The sequence below is a fragment of the Mytilus galloprovincialis genome, chromosome 1, assembly GCF_965363235.1.
Source record: "Mytilus galloprovincialis chromosome 1, xbMytGall1.hap1.1, whole genome shotgun sequence".
Classification (NCBI taxonomy): Eukaryota; Metazoa; Mollusca; class Bivalvia; order Mytilida; family Mytilidae; genus Mytilus; species Mytilus galloprovincialis.
The window spans coordinates 77,326,839-77,344,343 of NC_134838.1; the positions used below are offsets into that span (position 1 = coordinate 77,326,839).

General features: G+C 31.9%; 1 protein-coding gene across 2 annotated transcripts; it reads right to left on the reverse strand.

Annotated features, from left to right (window-relative positions):
• Window positions 1–2,754: 2,754 nt before the first annotated feature.
• Window positions 2,755–14,980, reverse strand: LOC143084987 (uncharacterized). Of its 2 annotated transcripts, none has more exons than XM_076261107.1 (7): window positions 14,833–14,980; window positions 11,252–11,452; window positions 9,524–9,667; window positions 7,802–7,852; window positions 6,741–6,900; window positions 4,356–4,469; window positions 2,755–3,097 (listed from the first exon to the last, which is right to left on the reverse strand). In XM_076261107.1, exons 2-7 carry the CDS (start codon window positions 11,428–11,430, stop codon window positions 3,068–3,070), a joined length of 678 nt encoding a protein of 225 aa, XP_076117222.1. In that variant the 5' UTR covers window positions 11,431–11,452; window positions 14,833–14,980; the 3' UTR covers window positions 2,755–3,067. The 2 variants fall into 2 exon arrangements, with proteins under 2 accessions (XP_076117222.1, XP_076117228.1); XM_076261113.1 differs by lacking the exon at window positions 14,833–14,980 and adding an exon at window positions 12,302–12,473.
• Window positions 14,981–17,505: the final 2,525 nt, after the last annotated feature.

Consider the following 17,505-nt stretch of genomic DNA (forward strand, 5'->3'; position numbering starts at 1 on the left):
AGAGACAAATTAAAATTAATTTTATTTTGTTCTATGCGATTTATTTTTCTCAGTAAAAGTTAAAATGATAAAAGGAGAATGTACATCAAACCAAGGAATTGTATATTTAAATATACAATTCCTTGATCAAACAAGCAATAGACTAGTATACATCACATGTACATGTAAGATAGTACAGCGATTCATATTACCAATCAAAAGCAGTAAAAAGGTACAAAATTGATGAAAGATTTGACATTTAAGATTTCATTCCAAATCCATCTACTACAAAAGATCTTCTGAAGTGTTACTGCATCTGAAAAATTTAAGATAATGACACTTTTCCTATTTCATCAAAACTAATTGGTCTTTTTAGAATATGAAAATAATATATATATAAAATATGTCACTTCTATGTAAATCAGATGAGCATGTCAAAGTATCAAAATTGTTTAGTTACGGCGGCCTAATTATTTTAAAAAAAACTTTTAAAAAGATATGTAAGAAAATTGCAAAAAAAAATCATTTTAGATGGGATTTCAATTTTTTTTAATACGCTTCACGAAAAACATCCAAAAGTCTGAGTTAATGTAGTAGTGAAAGATTTTATATTGTCAAAAATAAAGAAAACTGACGGCTGGACAAAAAAAATTCTTTTAAATTAAAAGTTTCACCTCTTTTACTTTTTTTACTGAATTTTTAAATTCATGATATAAAACATTGTATTAAATGTATAAATATTTTATGTGCAAATAGATTAAACTTTGTTTCGTGACTTGTGATCGAGCGATTTACTTGGTAGGACCATGGAAGTACATGTACTATATCAATATAATACTTCCATTGACTTAGAATTTTTCTCGCATTCTTCAAACAATGACAATAACTCCAGCTTTGGATAAAAAAGGCCCCGATTCATTAAATTTTCTAAAATATCAAATATATATCATTGGAAAGATTATAAAGCAAAGAATATATATTTATGCCAATGAATTTATTTCTAAAAATAGTGAAAGATGTAATCATATATGAAAACTCCTTTGCAAACGTTTTTGATTTTGAATTGTATGAAGTAATAGGGAATGAACCACTTTTTTAAAAATGAAAATGGCCGTAACTTCTGCTATCCCGATTCAATTATAAAATATGCCATTAGAAAGCTAAGAAAATGTATTTTCTAATGTGATGCCAATGAAAAAGATATTTATTTTTGTTTACTGTCAGCTAACCAAAATTCAATATTTCCTTTAATAATCTATAGTAAATTTATCGATATCGATTGCTATCAAATTTAGCGCATGCGCACTGCGGGTGCTGAAAATAGTTGCGTATGGAAGTCAAATTAGGAGCGCTGTGATTGGATGTAAGGGTACAATATATTTTTTATTTATCTATGAATAACTGCAGTTTGTATATTTACAATATAAGTTTTGAAACCTTTTGAAATATTTTCTAGAGAATTATTCGAAAAGACTTGCAAAATTTCATAACTTTGGTGCTGAAAATGACGGTGGGCATGGACAACATAAACAAGCTCCGTTGGAAGTTGGTCATGATACTATTTGGCTTTAATTTGTAAAACAAAATAAAAAAAAGTCCTAACACAACATATAACCGTTTTATCCAAGTTTTTATCTTAAAAAGTGGTAAATTTAGAAAATGTTAATATTGTCGCCTATGGCAGAATAAATAGTACCGTTTTCCCTAAAAATTGAAGTATAATCGTAGTTTACATGTAGATAAACGCGAAAAATAATTGTCCTCTATAAGGAGGTTTAATAGTTGTGGTTCTTGTGATATAAACACCATGATATTAAGATCGCTCTGATTGGCTTATTTATTTTTTCATTTTTGTTATCTATCATACGATTGGTTGTATGTGTACATGTTTCAAACCGGAAGTCTTATCTATGACTAAAATTCAGTCTGATGACAGAATCATATCCGGACTCCTTTTCTGTCGTTTTTCTCCCAAAAATACTCAATCTGAATAATCATAAGAATGGATAACAAATGCGACTATGCATGTTACCTATAGGACACAGAGGCATGATGATTGATTTATTGTGGAAGGATGAGAAGCGACACACACAATGAGGTCTTCTCGTTTAATAGTATAGATAGATGAAATCAAATCAAATCAAATGTCTTTATTTCTTATAAAAGGATCCACAGAGAGCATATTAATCAATTATACACTAAATTACAAAGCAATGCAATACCTACACAAACAACACATGCAAACTAAGGGACGACATCAAAAGATGGATGAAAAACTTAATCGAATAGTTTGGGGGGGGGGGGTTAAAATTCTACAAGTTTTGTATATCTAAAATCGATTTTTACAGATATCCCTATTGGTAAATCAATTTTTCCCAAATTAAGTTAAGAGGGGGGTGGGGTGTCAGTGAAAAAACTATGTGAATTAAGTTTTTTTTATCCTACATTGAACTTTTGATGTCGTCCCTTACATACATACTTGTTAATAACTTGTTAGGTATATTATGCATTAAAAGAGAGAGCCAGTACAAAGAGGGATAACTCTATGTGTTCACTTTAACTTGTGTCTTGGACTAAAGACTGTATTAATAAAATATCCCAATCGTTTTTTGGCATGATCCATATACTACCAGATCATCGCAGCATCCTTTCTTGAGTCTCTTTGTTCTGAATGTTTTCCTTTGTTCTGTTTCATTTTGGCGGCAATGTCAAATCCACAACAAAACTCAAGAATTTAGCATATAGACCCAAGAATTATACCCCTACATCATGACGACTGGTTAAAACTTTTAATTAATATCTTAAATTATTGTGTACGAGATTGTATTTCGTTTTCGTTCATATTTTCCAGTTTCTATTCTAAACAGTGGCTGCTAAGCCTAAAGTTAAAGTGTTACAGTAGATGTATATCATTGCATGTTAATGTATGGTACTTATGAAATTAAAGATCACTAGGTTAGAATTATAATGTTTCAGATCTACTAACTGCCTAAAAGATAATTTCTAATCCAGACTCAGTGATCAGGTAAGCTAAATTCGTAATGATTGTCACAAAAATGATTACAGAATTATGTTTGGCTTCTTGGTATCACAGTGGCTTATCCATTCGTGACGCCTTCTGAAAATAGATTAAGTAAATACATTAATTTCATCCGTATCTTAAAAAGTTAAGAATTTGGTTATTAAATATCATTTAATGTAAGCTAACCTTGAATAATTTTAAAGTAATGCTAGTTTAGAAAAGGCATGAAGATAAGATAACTTTATAAAAGTTTGTTGTATCATTTTCTGTTTGATAGTCACTGGCACTTATATATTACAGAATAAAAGATTTAGATATACAGAAAACGAAACTCCGATCTGTAAATTATGTGATCAAGGCGATGAAACTCTCTGTCACTTCCTGTTGGACTGTCAAATTCTAGAACCTATCCGACAAAAATATTTTCACCAGATCGATGAAATATTACATTTAATATCGAAAGACAACCTTAGAACACTTTCCAGTCATGATAAAATCCAAATAATTCTGGACTGTACGTTGCACTATACTGGACTAAAAGGAAATAGTGAAAATATTGTTAAATTAGATGTAATATGCAGGCAAATGTCGTATGCGTTACATATAGCAAGATACCGATCTTTAGATATTAAAAGGAAATGAGGATATTTCATTGTTATGAACTAATAACATGTTCCGAACATCGGTACTCCCGTATTTATACTGTTGTTGTGCCGAGAGCATACCTGTCAAATAGTGAACTGTATATACTCGTATAATGTGGAAATTATTTTAAACATTGCTAATTCAGTGATGCATGGAGGATAATATGAAACGCTGATATCTCCGTACTCAAGTGTATTATATAATTACCGATAATGTGTGTAAAATAGTGTACATAGATGTGGTGGTGGAATATTGACTACTCAAATGAGGTTGTCCCGAAGTGGACGGAGAAAGATTTCCTGGTAAGGTAAGATAGTCAGTATGTTTATATCCATATCCGACTAAGTATCGTGATCAAATTTTTTTTTACTAGTCTTCTACCTTATTTCAAATACCATTTTTTTTTTATAATTTCAATCAAATTATATGAGGGTATAGTGTTCGCACTTTACCCTCAGGCGTCAAACAGTCATTTTCAGTCACCATTAGTTTTAAATTGGTTAAAATTTTAACGTGATCCATCACAAATAATTATCGTTACCGTTATTTTTGGGAAAAAAATAACAGATTTGTAAAGATCGTCTAAAAGGTACTGTGTATATTTTATCGTCATGCACACACAAAATATCTTTAAAATCCTTTGACAAGAATTTTAACCGTTATTCGTAAAAAAAAACTAACATTAGGACCCTCTAATAAATGTACATACCTTTACACCTAACATGCATCTCAAACAGCAAGTTTTATTTTCTGTAACAACATATCCTTGACGAGAGTATAAATTCAGCGCTCGATTTGTTGAAACAACCCACAGATACATAGTCTGCAATTGATTAAACAAAAGTATAAGCATTGATTAATTTAGGAAGCAACCACTTAAGTATAAAAGAGGGTTTACGATTTTCTTGTCTGAGTCTGAGCCGCATTTAAGATGAAAAAATGATCAGCAAGATAAGACCTAAAATAAGTTAAATATCCCTATTGGTAAATCAATTTTTCCCAAATTAAGTTAAGAGGGGGGTGGGGTGTCAGTGAAAAAACTATGTGAATTAAGTTTTTTTTATCCTACATTGAACTTTTGATGTCGTCCCTTACATACATACTTGTTAATAACTTGTTAGGTATATTATGCATTAAAAGAGAGAGCCAGTACAAAGAGGGATAACTCTATGTGTTCACCATATGTAGGACTCTAAAGTGCGATGGGGACGCTAAAGTACGATGGTCACGCTAAAGTGCGATGGTATACGCTAAAGCACGATTCCTCCATACGCTAAAGTGCGATGGTCCGCGAAAGTATAGACTAGAGAATTGTACTTGGATTATGACGTTAACAGTCGTTTATACAAACCAAAGTGTATAAGTGTGATATGCCGGAACATAAATTAAGAACATTTGATTCACAACTTTTAAACCAAATGTCCATGTTTTAATTTCAGACCTAACCGTGCTTCGTCGGCTGAAGCAACTGTGTTGATTTATTTCGGATGCTAGAAGAAGGACTTGTGTCCTGAAGTCAACCATTTTACTTTATAGATGCTAAATATGTTGAAAATAGTATACGCATATAGGTATCGTAGATCCTGCTTCTATTGGCAGCGAACGGATGCACTGAAATTATTGTTTACAATTCAGTTTACATTGCGGCCCCTTAAAAATATTTTCGATTTGATTAAAAAGTGACGTCAGTAAAATAAAGGTTCATGTTTTTCAGCGTAAATTATAAATTGTCGGCTAAAACATAGTTTGCACAGTGGAGGAAAATATAACATGTCTTTTTTACGGAAAAGAGAAAGCTTGACGAATATTGACTTTTTCTCGCATTTAAGAATAAAACACCTTGTACAAATAAATGTTACTTAATGTATTCCGAAAATGTGGTCGGTCTTCAAAATAAATTTTAGAAACTATCACTTAAGCTTACCGATAAATCATAAAGCCTATTACATATGTTACACCTTAGCATTCTAGCTTTTGCAAATAGACCAGTTTTTTTTTTTAAATCCATGTATTTTAATGTTTTAAACCGTCGACCTTATCATATTGGTCCATCGCACTTTAGCGTGATATACCATCGTACTTTAGCAAACAAACAACCATCGCACTTTAGCGTGAGACAACATCGTACTTTAGCGTAGACCATCGCACTTTAGCGTGACCATCGCACTTTAGAGTACCATCGCACTTTAGAGTCCTACATATATTTAACCAAAATCGTAAGACGACTCCTTATAGTAGTATAGACTCAAACACTGCAACATGTGTGTTACGATATTGTTTTACTCGAGACCGTTAGATCTAAACAACTAAAGCGCGAGGCTTGCTGACCTATTTAAATAATTAAAATTTATCTGATGAGATTTAAGAAATATATCGTAATACACGATTTATGAGTGTAAAGCTATTTCTCTAATGATTTTTTTTAATTTTTGCAGAAAGTTGTGTTATTTATTTGTAACGTCATCAGACGTGGTTTCCGTTTTACAAAGACTTCACAATAGAAAATTTAGAAGAAACAAAAACAATGGTTAAATTTCGACCATTCAATTGCCGGGAACAGTTTTTTTCATCATTATTAGCAATCATTTTTGAGATGTGAAAACAGAGAATAATTGCTCTTACATAACAATCTATATCATATTATTTTCATTTTTGCCTAATATATTCTTCAAATATACACAAGGCATAAATATCTACGCCTCGTTCACACGTACCTTTAATTCGAATTGAATTCCAATCGAATGCGAATCGAATTCGCTAATCACGTTCACACACTCTTCTTTTTTAATTCGAATCGAATTCGAATTGGCTAATTCTCATTATCCAATTTACATTTTTAATTTTAATCAAATTCAAATTGGCTAATTCGCGTTATCTAATTTGCATTAGGAATGAACTCAAATGTAAGGGCAGATAATTCAGATAAAGTTAGTTAATGCGAAGCGAATTCGAATTACATGTGAACGCAGCATATGAATGTTTGCCCTTGCATTAAATTTTTTACTATTTATGTCATGTTTGTCAATCATTTGATAGTCAAATATAGAAATTATAATAAAGCAGAATGAATATGTTAAGTCACATCAACACTTACTTTACAATTATGATTTCTTTTTGCATCTGTTTCAACAACGTCCATAAGAACTTTCCCGATTCCTTTCCCTCTAAACTTGTCATCAACACATATACATTCAATATAGCAATATCCGACTGGAACATTTTTCTCTGTTGTTGCGTTATCTAAGCATAACAACCTAAAAAATGTTAATCAAGTACACATAATAAAAAAATTAACATTATACCCTTTATAGCTTGCTGTTCGGTGTGAGCCAAGGCTCCGTGTTGAAGACCATACTTTGACCTATAATGATTTACTTTAACAAATTGGGACTTGGATGGAGAGTTGTCTCATTGGCACTTATATCACATCTTCTTATATCTAAATATTACTCATTTGATAAAATTGTGCGATCGTATGTTTACGACGAAGAGATCGTATGTATACGACGGTCGACTAAATACGTTGTACACATTTCCGTTTAGAACGTACATGTACGATTTATATAACTCCTAATAAGTAATAGTTATCCCATGAGGACGCGCAAAACAGATACCGCAACTTGTATAAAAAGAATAATAATGTAGTCTTCTCCAAAAAATAGTTGTATTGTAATGCAAATACAGAGCCACACATTAACATTTTAAAGCATTTCTAAAGTTGAGTATATTAGGTCAGACAATATAAGTGGTGTTTCATGTTTCTCAGTCTACCATGCGTTCATTGCATTTCCCAACTCCTTACTTTAGAAATCGTTACTAAGATTTAAGTTGAGAAGTTGTTTCACTCTTTTAAAATCATATTTCAGTATTCCAAATTATTTAACTGGAAGTAAGTGTATTAACATTTACTACTCATTGTTTAGAGTTGGTGCTAACTCGAATAATTCAATCCCTCTCCGTGTCCGATTTCTTTACATGTAGCCATCATAGATCAGCGGAATATAACGACTGAATTATTCGGGTTAAGATGGTGCCAAACTTTTCCCCAAAATTTTTACATGCATATACATACAGATGTTTTGTCTATTTTACTTTATTCTGTAAAGTTTTTAACCCAATTCTGACCCTCATACTTGTGCTTGGTCTTGTACTTACCCACACAAATCACAGCAATCAAAATCTGGAACTACATCACTTGACCTTTCACTGTAAAATATAATTAACTAAAGGCAGTAAGAAACGTGTAATGAGAATTTTAATAATAAAGATAATAAATTCTTTATTTAAAAAAAAGATAACTCGATTTGAACTAGTCTAACGGACATATGTAAATGGATATATGTAAATGCATTGCCATTGGTCAGTTAAAATTTGTCGGGAAGTGGAACGGTCGTTAAACTGGCCGGGGTTCTAGGCTCGCTGTTCGACATTCTCGGTAGATATACCGAAGCGAATTAGAATTTGGAACTGTACCATAGGCAATTTTGCATCGAAGGACATCATAAAACGAAATGAATTAATTTCTAAGCGAAAATGGAGAATCAAGGTTTATCTTTTGGTATTATATATTTGTTAACGCTTTATTGTTTATCATCTGTTTATTAAATACCAATTCTAAAGTCGTTGAAGTGACTTGGCCGGGGTTATAACCAGAAGCGGATTTAGGGGGGGGGGTCTGGTCCCTCCTTTTTGGGAAAAAATTTGGTTGCTTATATAGGGAATCACTGAAGCGTGACTGAAGCGGCCCCTTTCTTAGGCAGTCAGTGGGCCCCCACTTATGAAAATTTCTGGATCTGCCAGTGATAACCAACGACTGACATTACTTGAGGAAAACACGCTACCATGTATTCACCGACACGGTCCGTATAAATAAGAAAAAATGCAAGAACATAGAATTAGTTAAAATATTAAATATTAAATAATCTTAAAAAAAATAGAAGTAGGGGATCTTGTCCACCACCCCTGATGCAATGTTTTTATATATTTAACACCATGGACTGTTAAATTTTGTGCTAAATACCAAAATTCCATCTTGTTTTTTTCCACACTTTGACAAATCAAATTCTATGCCTGAAGTCCCATCCACCATTGTTAAACATGCAGTTGATTGTAAAATAGTTTGGTCAATTTAATTCAAGGAAGACCGTAAAGTTCGTGCATGAACACTTCTTTTTTACATAGTTTGACATAATTTTGTCGCTTTGATCGAATAAAAATAAAAAAAAACTATCTCTGAACGAAAAAAGGAAGCAGATAGAGTATATATTAAGAGACTATAAAAATAATATGTCGATGACAGACAAGGTCTAAACAATAAAAAAAGAACAACAACAAAAAGTTGAAACACGATCAAACTTTACACAGAAGAGCAAACACTATAATTACCCAAACAGAAACGGGGTTAGGTTGAACCAATCTGTTCGTGGTGAAAGTGCATCCTAGGTTAGGGTGAGGGTTGGGATTCCGCTAACATGTTTAACCCCGCCACATTATGTATGTATTTGCCTGTTTCAAGTCAGGAGCCCGTAATTCAGTGGTTGTCGTTTGCTTGTGTGCTACATATTTGTTTTCCGTTCATTTTTAAAAATAAATAAGGCCGTTAGATTTCTCGTTTGAATTGTTTTAAATTGTCATTTAGGGGCCTTTTATGACAATGCTATATTGGCTTTGTTCATTGTTGAGGGCCGTACGATGACCTATAGACTATAGTTATTAATGTTTGTGTCATTTTGGTCTCTTGTGGAGAGTTGTCTCATTGGCAATCATACCACATCTTCTTTTTTATATTTACTTTTAACATCTGTCGTACATGTATTGCCAAACTAAATGGAGTGTACAAGTCTGATGCTAAATCTGGTTTAATAACTTATAACTTACGGGAATTTTTCTTTGTCTCCGTGATAAGCTATACTGCATAAGCCAGCGCGTACTCCATCATATTCAGCCACAAATATTCGATCATACAGTTCCTGAGGTCGACCCTTACTGGTCACTCTAGTGAATTCTATAACCTTTGGAATACTGAAATATTTATAATTGGATTGGAAATTGTAAATTCGTTGCGTTTTCCGTGAAAATACAAAACATTTGACAAAAACGAAGCTGATTGTTCTGTTTTGTATTTAGGTTTATTGGGTTGTTAATAATAATACTCCTTTCCTAATTGTGAGGTCAACTTGAAATTAATATTCAAAAACCGATGTTTTGAGAGTTAGAAGTTCCATAATCAGTTTGCACACCCGTAGTCAGGGTGTTCGAGGGGTTCGTACAACCCCCCTTTTCCCCCTAAAAAATAATACGTACTGTTGAATACGACGTTCTGTTTGAATGTTTAAAACTGTTAAAAGTTGAGTATGATTATATCGAACCCCCTTGAAAATTCCTTGCTACGGGCCTGGTTTGTGATATGAATGCAATGAGCATATCATGATGTTGTACCATACTGCATACCGTAATCTTAAATGGCATATTTTGAACATTTTAAAATAATTACATTAGATGTATGTTTCATTATAATACTTTATTCTGATTGGCTAACTGCACGCCACTTGTTATTCCGTAAGCAGTTGCATTGCTCAATACAACTTTTCATTAATGATAACACGTGGTCCAACAATAAAATGCACAGGTGAATTAAATAAAAAAATATATAAAATTCGTGTTTTCATAATCATAGCTTAAAAATGTAATTATAAGTATTGAATGCTTCTATTTGTAACTTTATAAGGTTGTAAAAGCGTTGACCGTGCGCACATTTTTAGAATGATGCGCTTCCGCTTCATACAAAATGTACTTCGGTCAACGCTTTTACACCACAAAAAATTGACAAAAAGAAGCATTCAATACTTAAATGAAATATATCATATGATATCAATACAAACACTTATTTGAATTTTCATTTAAATGCGGTTTAAATGCTCCCACAAATTGCACATGCATGGTGTAAAAATGGTGTAAGCGTGAATAATCAAGTATTTAGGTAGAAATTTTCTGAATTTTTACCATCTTTCATAGTGTAAAATAATATCTTCTCTCCTTAACAATTTTTTTTATAACTTTTGATGTGTGGATTGGTTTGATTCGGTCCTTTTTCCTTTTGAGGTTTAGTACTTTACATCAATTCATACATTGTAACTGCATTTTATTAAACAAAAGCCAGACAACGCACATGCGCCATGACTATATAATATACATACATTATGTGTAAAAAAATAAATAACATAAAACATAGTACAACTAGAGGCACAACTATGCTTAGTGTAAGGACTTTTGTAATTTACTGATTGAAATAAGTTTTTTTAAGTCCAAACTAACGAAAATATATTCCCATTCCCACTCTAATAAAAAAAAAACACCCTGTTGATGACTATTTACCTTAAATCATTCGCGATTTCACGATATAGTATCTCCCTAAACAGTGCCCTAATTTTGTAATATGTTCTATTTGAATGTATAATGTATACGTAGATGCTATATTTGTGAACTGCAAAATTCCTCAAAAGATTGAACTTGATTCACGTCATGATAAAAAAAAATGTGTGTACTAACAGATCAAAGAGTCTAGTTCAAAAATTTAAAAAAGCATGATATATTAAGAATTTATACCTCGATTCCTTTGTTGCATGAACGATTTTGTCAGTGAAAGCTTCTGTTGACAAATGTGCATAAAAGCTGCAGTCTTCATGTGTATCCATCATTTTACGTATTTTGATTGGACCATTATTGTATAGTACTTCTTCAACAGGCGGTACGGTATAAAATGGTTGCTGAGTAACGACTGCCATGAGTGATTGTTTTTTTTTTTGCCTATATCAAATTAAAAGAAAATGTGCAAAATGTAAATGGCATACAAGAGGAAAATCGAAAATAAAAAAAATAAACTAACATTTCCTTTTACATTTACATTTACATTTAGAGGTTTATTTTAATTGCCAAATTGAAATGAATATGAGTTTAACATTGTGGTATACTCTCTTTCATTTTAATGGTCATTATAAAGTAAGGTGGGATAACCGTGTGTGATGCCCCGTAAGTTAAGGTTCATGTTTGTAACCATGGACAATAGAAGGACATTTAAACAATTGATTAGCACTCAGACAGTACCAAATAATCAAATTAGTCAGATGTTAGTTTAATAAAACATATTTTGATGTGAAACAATGAAATTAATCTCAAAATCCCTAAAGAGATTTTACTTTTCCCTGAAACACGACAAGACACAGAGACATAATATTATAAAGTTGTTAACTTATGTGCGATTCCGGTTTTTGATGGAGAGTTGCTCCATTGCTAATCATCATACAACATCTCTTTTTTTTTACAATTACAAATATTTTTACCAAATACAATGTACAATGTAGTGATAATGAACATAACAATCTGTCATATAGCAGCTAGAAAACGGTATTCTATCTACATGTATCTGTAATGTCTACTCCGACTAGAACACTGCATGCCTGTCATTCGAAATACCTCAGGTAAACACGTTTTTCTAGTATCGATTTTGGGTTATATCATCTGTTATGTTTTGTATTTAATATTGAGAAGTTAATGGCACTTCTATAGTTATATAACACGAATGTATGAAGTGTGACGACCTAGATTTCATGTTCTAGATGAACAGATATTTATATAGATTATCCATATGATACTTACAAGTAATTCGTTATGTACTTGTTCTCCTGTCTTACACTGCTATATTAACCACTACCTCTGTCCGAAGTGTCATGTGTACACCATGTACATAGTTTATAACCTTTTTAATGTCTATTCATTCTACACACTTATACATATTTGCTCAAATACATGTTGTAAATATTGCCACTGGTATTTAAAAATGAAATACAATGAACTAAATGGCACAGTAAATAAGTTGGTGAATGTAAAATTAAAGGGAGAGAACACATAATATTAAATGTCACATTACGCGTGGTCAACCTTGTCATTGATCGATCAATTAATGAATGAATTGTTTCCCTTAGGAAGTAAGAATAGAGAATGGAAACGGTGGATGTGTCAAAGAGATAACAGCCCGACCAAAGAGCAGAAAACAGCTCAAGATCGCCAATGGGTCTTCGCAGATAGAAAATCGACCACCCAGTGGCGGGCTTCTGGTGATCCCTTAATAATGATGTATACTCGTTCGACGAAATGAAGGCTACAATTGATGTTGAAACATTCAAATGAACAAAAAATATTACACAAAAAAAAGGCACAAGCCTAAAGACATAAAATTAAGAATGAAAATGGGGAAAGCGTCAAAGAGAAAACAACCCGACCATAGAGCAGACAACAGCCGAAGACAACCAATGCAGCGAGAAACTCCCGCACCCGGATGCGTCCTTCATTATCGGACAGCTGAAGGTTGCATTACTGATTCCTACAGGTAAATGATAGTCCAATCACTGAAAAAAAAACTGTTTTCATCATGTGCAAAGAAAAAAATACAACTAAATAACAAAGACAATTCCATTTTTTTTTTATTAAAGTCAACTTCCAATATATACCATTATTTTGTCACTCGTCAAAACAGATTCTTGAGAAAAAATAATCACTTTCAAATTTTAATTTTAACGCTTCCAAAAGATTTATTCTCGTCTATCTTTGGTTATCAAAATTGATATCTGGAGTTGGTCTTATTCTTCAAACATCATTTTCATCTACACTTAAAAAAAACCAATAAAGTTATGCTTCTAACGTTTGATAGATAACACCGAAATACAAGGACCAGAAACAATTTAATCCTCTCCCTGTGTAAAAGTGCAAATCTAGAACTTACTTCATGAACTAAGGGACTACAATAGTTTTTTTGTTTTTTTTTTTAATTTTCAAGTTTCTGCGTTGATTTACAATGCAAGTTGTTGTTTTTAAGTCTGATATTTTTGCTTGAATATGAATATAATGCAACATTTCGCTTATTAACGACGATAGATATTGGAATTTTAGCAGAATTAAGGAAACGTTACTGCATATTATCTGTTAAACAAATCACCCGTGTGTTCGATTCGCACTTTGGTCGCAGTGATCGTTGTATCTGTAAGAGAGACGGGTTATTTTTGAAAATGGAAATTGAGAGACAAAAATATATTCCATTAATAAAAAGAATAAAACAACACAAGTGACATCAATACACAAATAAACGAAACGAAGAGGTGACACGACCTTCCAGGAAAACAACCGATAAAAAGGATGGATTATCAGATGGTGCCGTTTTATAAACAATCACATTCTCTTTAAAATTTCGACGAACAACAAATAAATGTAAAATGAGTGCACGTTGTAATCTCTTCATTAGTTCCTATAAATTTTATATTTGAAACAAAATTGACTGCGGTGCACTCAATAAGACAATATATATGGTTCAACGTGAACCTGTCTTCACAGGTGTTTTTTCTTTTCTTAACGTCCAGTGGCAAATATTTCATGCATATTCAGGACGACATTTTCATTTATATGTTTATTTTAATTGCCAAATTGAAATGAATATGAGTTTGACATTGTGGTATACTCTCTATCATTTTAATGGTCATTATAAAGTTATGTGGGATAACCGTGTGTGATGCCCCGTAAGTTAACATTTGTATTGTAACCATGGACAATAGAAGGACATTTAAACAATTGATTAGCACTCAGACAGTACCAAATAATCAAATTAGTCAGATGTTAGTTTAATGAAACATATTTTGATGTGAAACAATGAAATTAATCTGAAAATCCCTAAAGAGATTTTACTTTTCCCTGAAACACCATAAGACACAGAGACATAATATTATAAAGTTGTTAACTTCTGTGCGATTCCGGTTTTTGATGGAGAGTTGCTCCATTGCTAATCATCATACAACATCTCTTTTTTTTTTTACAATTACAAATATTTTTACCAAATACAATGTACAATCTATTGATAATGAACTTTACAATCTGTCATATAGCAACTAGAAGACGGTATTCTATCTATATGTATCTGTAATGTCTACTCCGACTAGAACACTGCCTGTCATTCGAAATACCTCAGGTAAACACGTTTTTCTAGTATCGATTTTGGGTTATATATCATCTGTTATGTTTTGTATTTAATATTGAGAAGTTAATGGCACTTCTATATTTATATAACACGAATGTATGAAGTGTGACGACCTAGATTTCATGTTCAAGATGAACCGATATTTATATAGATTATCCATACTTACAAGTGATTCGTTATGTACTTTTTCTGTTGTCTTACACTGCTATTACCACTGCCACTGTTCTAAGTGTCATGCATGTGTACACCATGTACATAGTTTATAACCTTTTCAGTCTATTTATTCAATACACATATACATATTTGATCAAATACATTTTGAAAAATTTTGCCACTGTGTAGTACAATAAAGGTATTTAAAAATGAATTACAATGAACTATATGGTACAGTAAATAAAAGTTGGTAAATGTAAAATTAAAGGGAGAGAACGCAAAATATTAAATATCACAATACGGGGGGTCAACTCTGTTATTGATCCTACAGTAAGATATCAATTAATGAATGAATTGTTTCTCTTAGGAAGTAAGAATAGAGAATGGAAACGGGGAATGTGTCAAAGAGATAACAGCCCGACCAAAGAGCAGAAAACAGCTCAAAATCACCAATGGGTCTCCACAGAGAGAAAATCGACCGCCCAGTGGCGGGCTTCTGGTGATCCCTTAATAATGATGTATACTCGTTCGTCGAAATGAAGGCTACAATTGATGTTGAAACATTCAAATGAACAAAAAATATTATAAAAAAAGGCACAAGACTAAAAGACATAAAATTAAGAATGAAAATGGGCAAAGCGTCAAGAGAAAACAACCCGACCATAGAGCAGACAACAGCCGAAGGCAACCAGTGCAGCGAGAAACTCCCGCACCCGGAGGCGTCCTTCATCATCGGACAGCTGAAGGTAGCATTACTGATTCCTACAGGTAAATGATAGTCCAATCACTGAAAACAAACCTGTTTAGAAAAAATACAACCAAATAACAAAGACAATTACATTTTTTCTTTTTTATAAAGTCAACTTCCAATACAATAATTTTGTCACTCGTCAAAACAGATTCTTGAGAAAAAAAATCAGTTTCAAATTTATTTTAACCCTTCCAAAAGATTTATTCTCGTACAGCTTTGGTTATCAAAATTGATATCTGGAGTTGGTCTTATTCTTCAAACATCATTTTCATCTACACTTAAAAAAACCCAATAAAGTTATGCTTCTAACGTTTGATAGATAACACCGCAATACAAGGACCATAAACAATTTAACCTTTTCCCTGTGTAAAAGTGCAAATCTAGAACTTACTTCATAAACTAAGGGACTACAATATTTTTTTTTGTTTTTTTTTAATTTTCAAGTTTCTGCGTTGATTTACAATGCAAGTTGTTGTTTTTAAGTCTGATATTTTTGCTTGAATATGAATATAATGCAACATTTCGCTTATGAACGACGATAGATATTGGAATTTTAGCAGAATTAAGAAAACGTTACTGCATGTTGTCTGTTAAACAAATCACCCTTGTGTTCGATTCGCACTTTGGTCGCAGTGATCGGTGTATCTGTAAGAGAGACGGGTTATTTTTGAAAATGGAAATTGAGAGACAAAAATATTATCCATTAATAAAAAGAATAAAACACAAGTGACATCAATACACAAATAAACGAAACAAAGAAGTGACACGACCTTCCAGGGAAACAACCGATAAAAAGGATGGATTATCAGATGGTGCCGTTTTATAAACAATCACATTCTCTTAAAAATTTTGACGAACAACAAATAAATGTAAAATGATTGCACGTTGTTATCTCTTCATTAGTTCCTATAAATTTTATATTTGAAACAAAATTGACTGCGGTGCACTCAGGGACCGGTCAATATTTATCTACACATAGGACCGGTGCAAAGTGCAGTAGGACAGATACTTTTTTCCGGAATCGCTATTGTTGGGACATCACTTTTTTCACAGATAATATCCATAGGACACAAGTTTTTTTTCAAACGATTACTTTGAAATAGTTTTGAATACATTTATAACAAAACTTAAAATAACAAGTATAATATACAATATGTAAAAATAAAAATTATTATATAAAAATTCAGATAGGCATCTTTAATTTTTTTTATAACTTTTTCAAATCAACTTGGATTTTCATCAAACTATGCAGCTATCTTAGATATATAGCAAGCTTACTGAATCCCATTTCATTTAGTTTTTTGTTGTATTGCTGTAAAATTTAAGAATTAAAGTAATCTTGGTAAAAAAAGCTAGGATTTGCAATTCGGACAAAATAGAGATAGTACACTTTAATTTTTTTAATAACTTTTTCAAATCAACTTGGATTTTCATCAAACTATGCAGCTATCTTAGATATATATTAAGCTTACAAAATCCCAGGTCATTTTGATTTTTTGTTGTATTGCTGTAAAATTTAAGAATTAAAGTAATCTTGGTTTAAAAAAAGCTAGGATTTGCAATTCGGACAAAATAGAGATAGTACACTTTAATTTTTTTTATAACTTTTTCAAATCAACTTGGATTTTCATCAAACTATGCATCTATCCTAGATATATATTAAGCTTACTGAATCCCATTTCATTTAGTTTTTTGTTGTATTGCTGTAAAATTTAAGAATTAAAGTAATCTTGGTAAAAAAAGCTAGGATTTGCAATTCGGACAAAATAGAGATAGTACACTTTAATTTTTTTAATAACTTTTTCAAATCAACTTGGATTTTCATCAAACTATGCAGCTATCTTAGATATATATTAAGCTTACTAAATCCCAGGTCATTTTGTTTTTTGTTGTATTGCTGTCAAATTCAAGAATCAAATTAATCTAGGTCAAAAA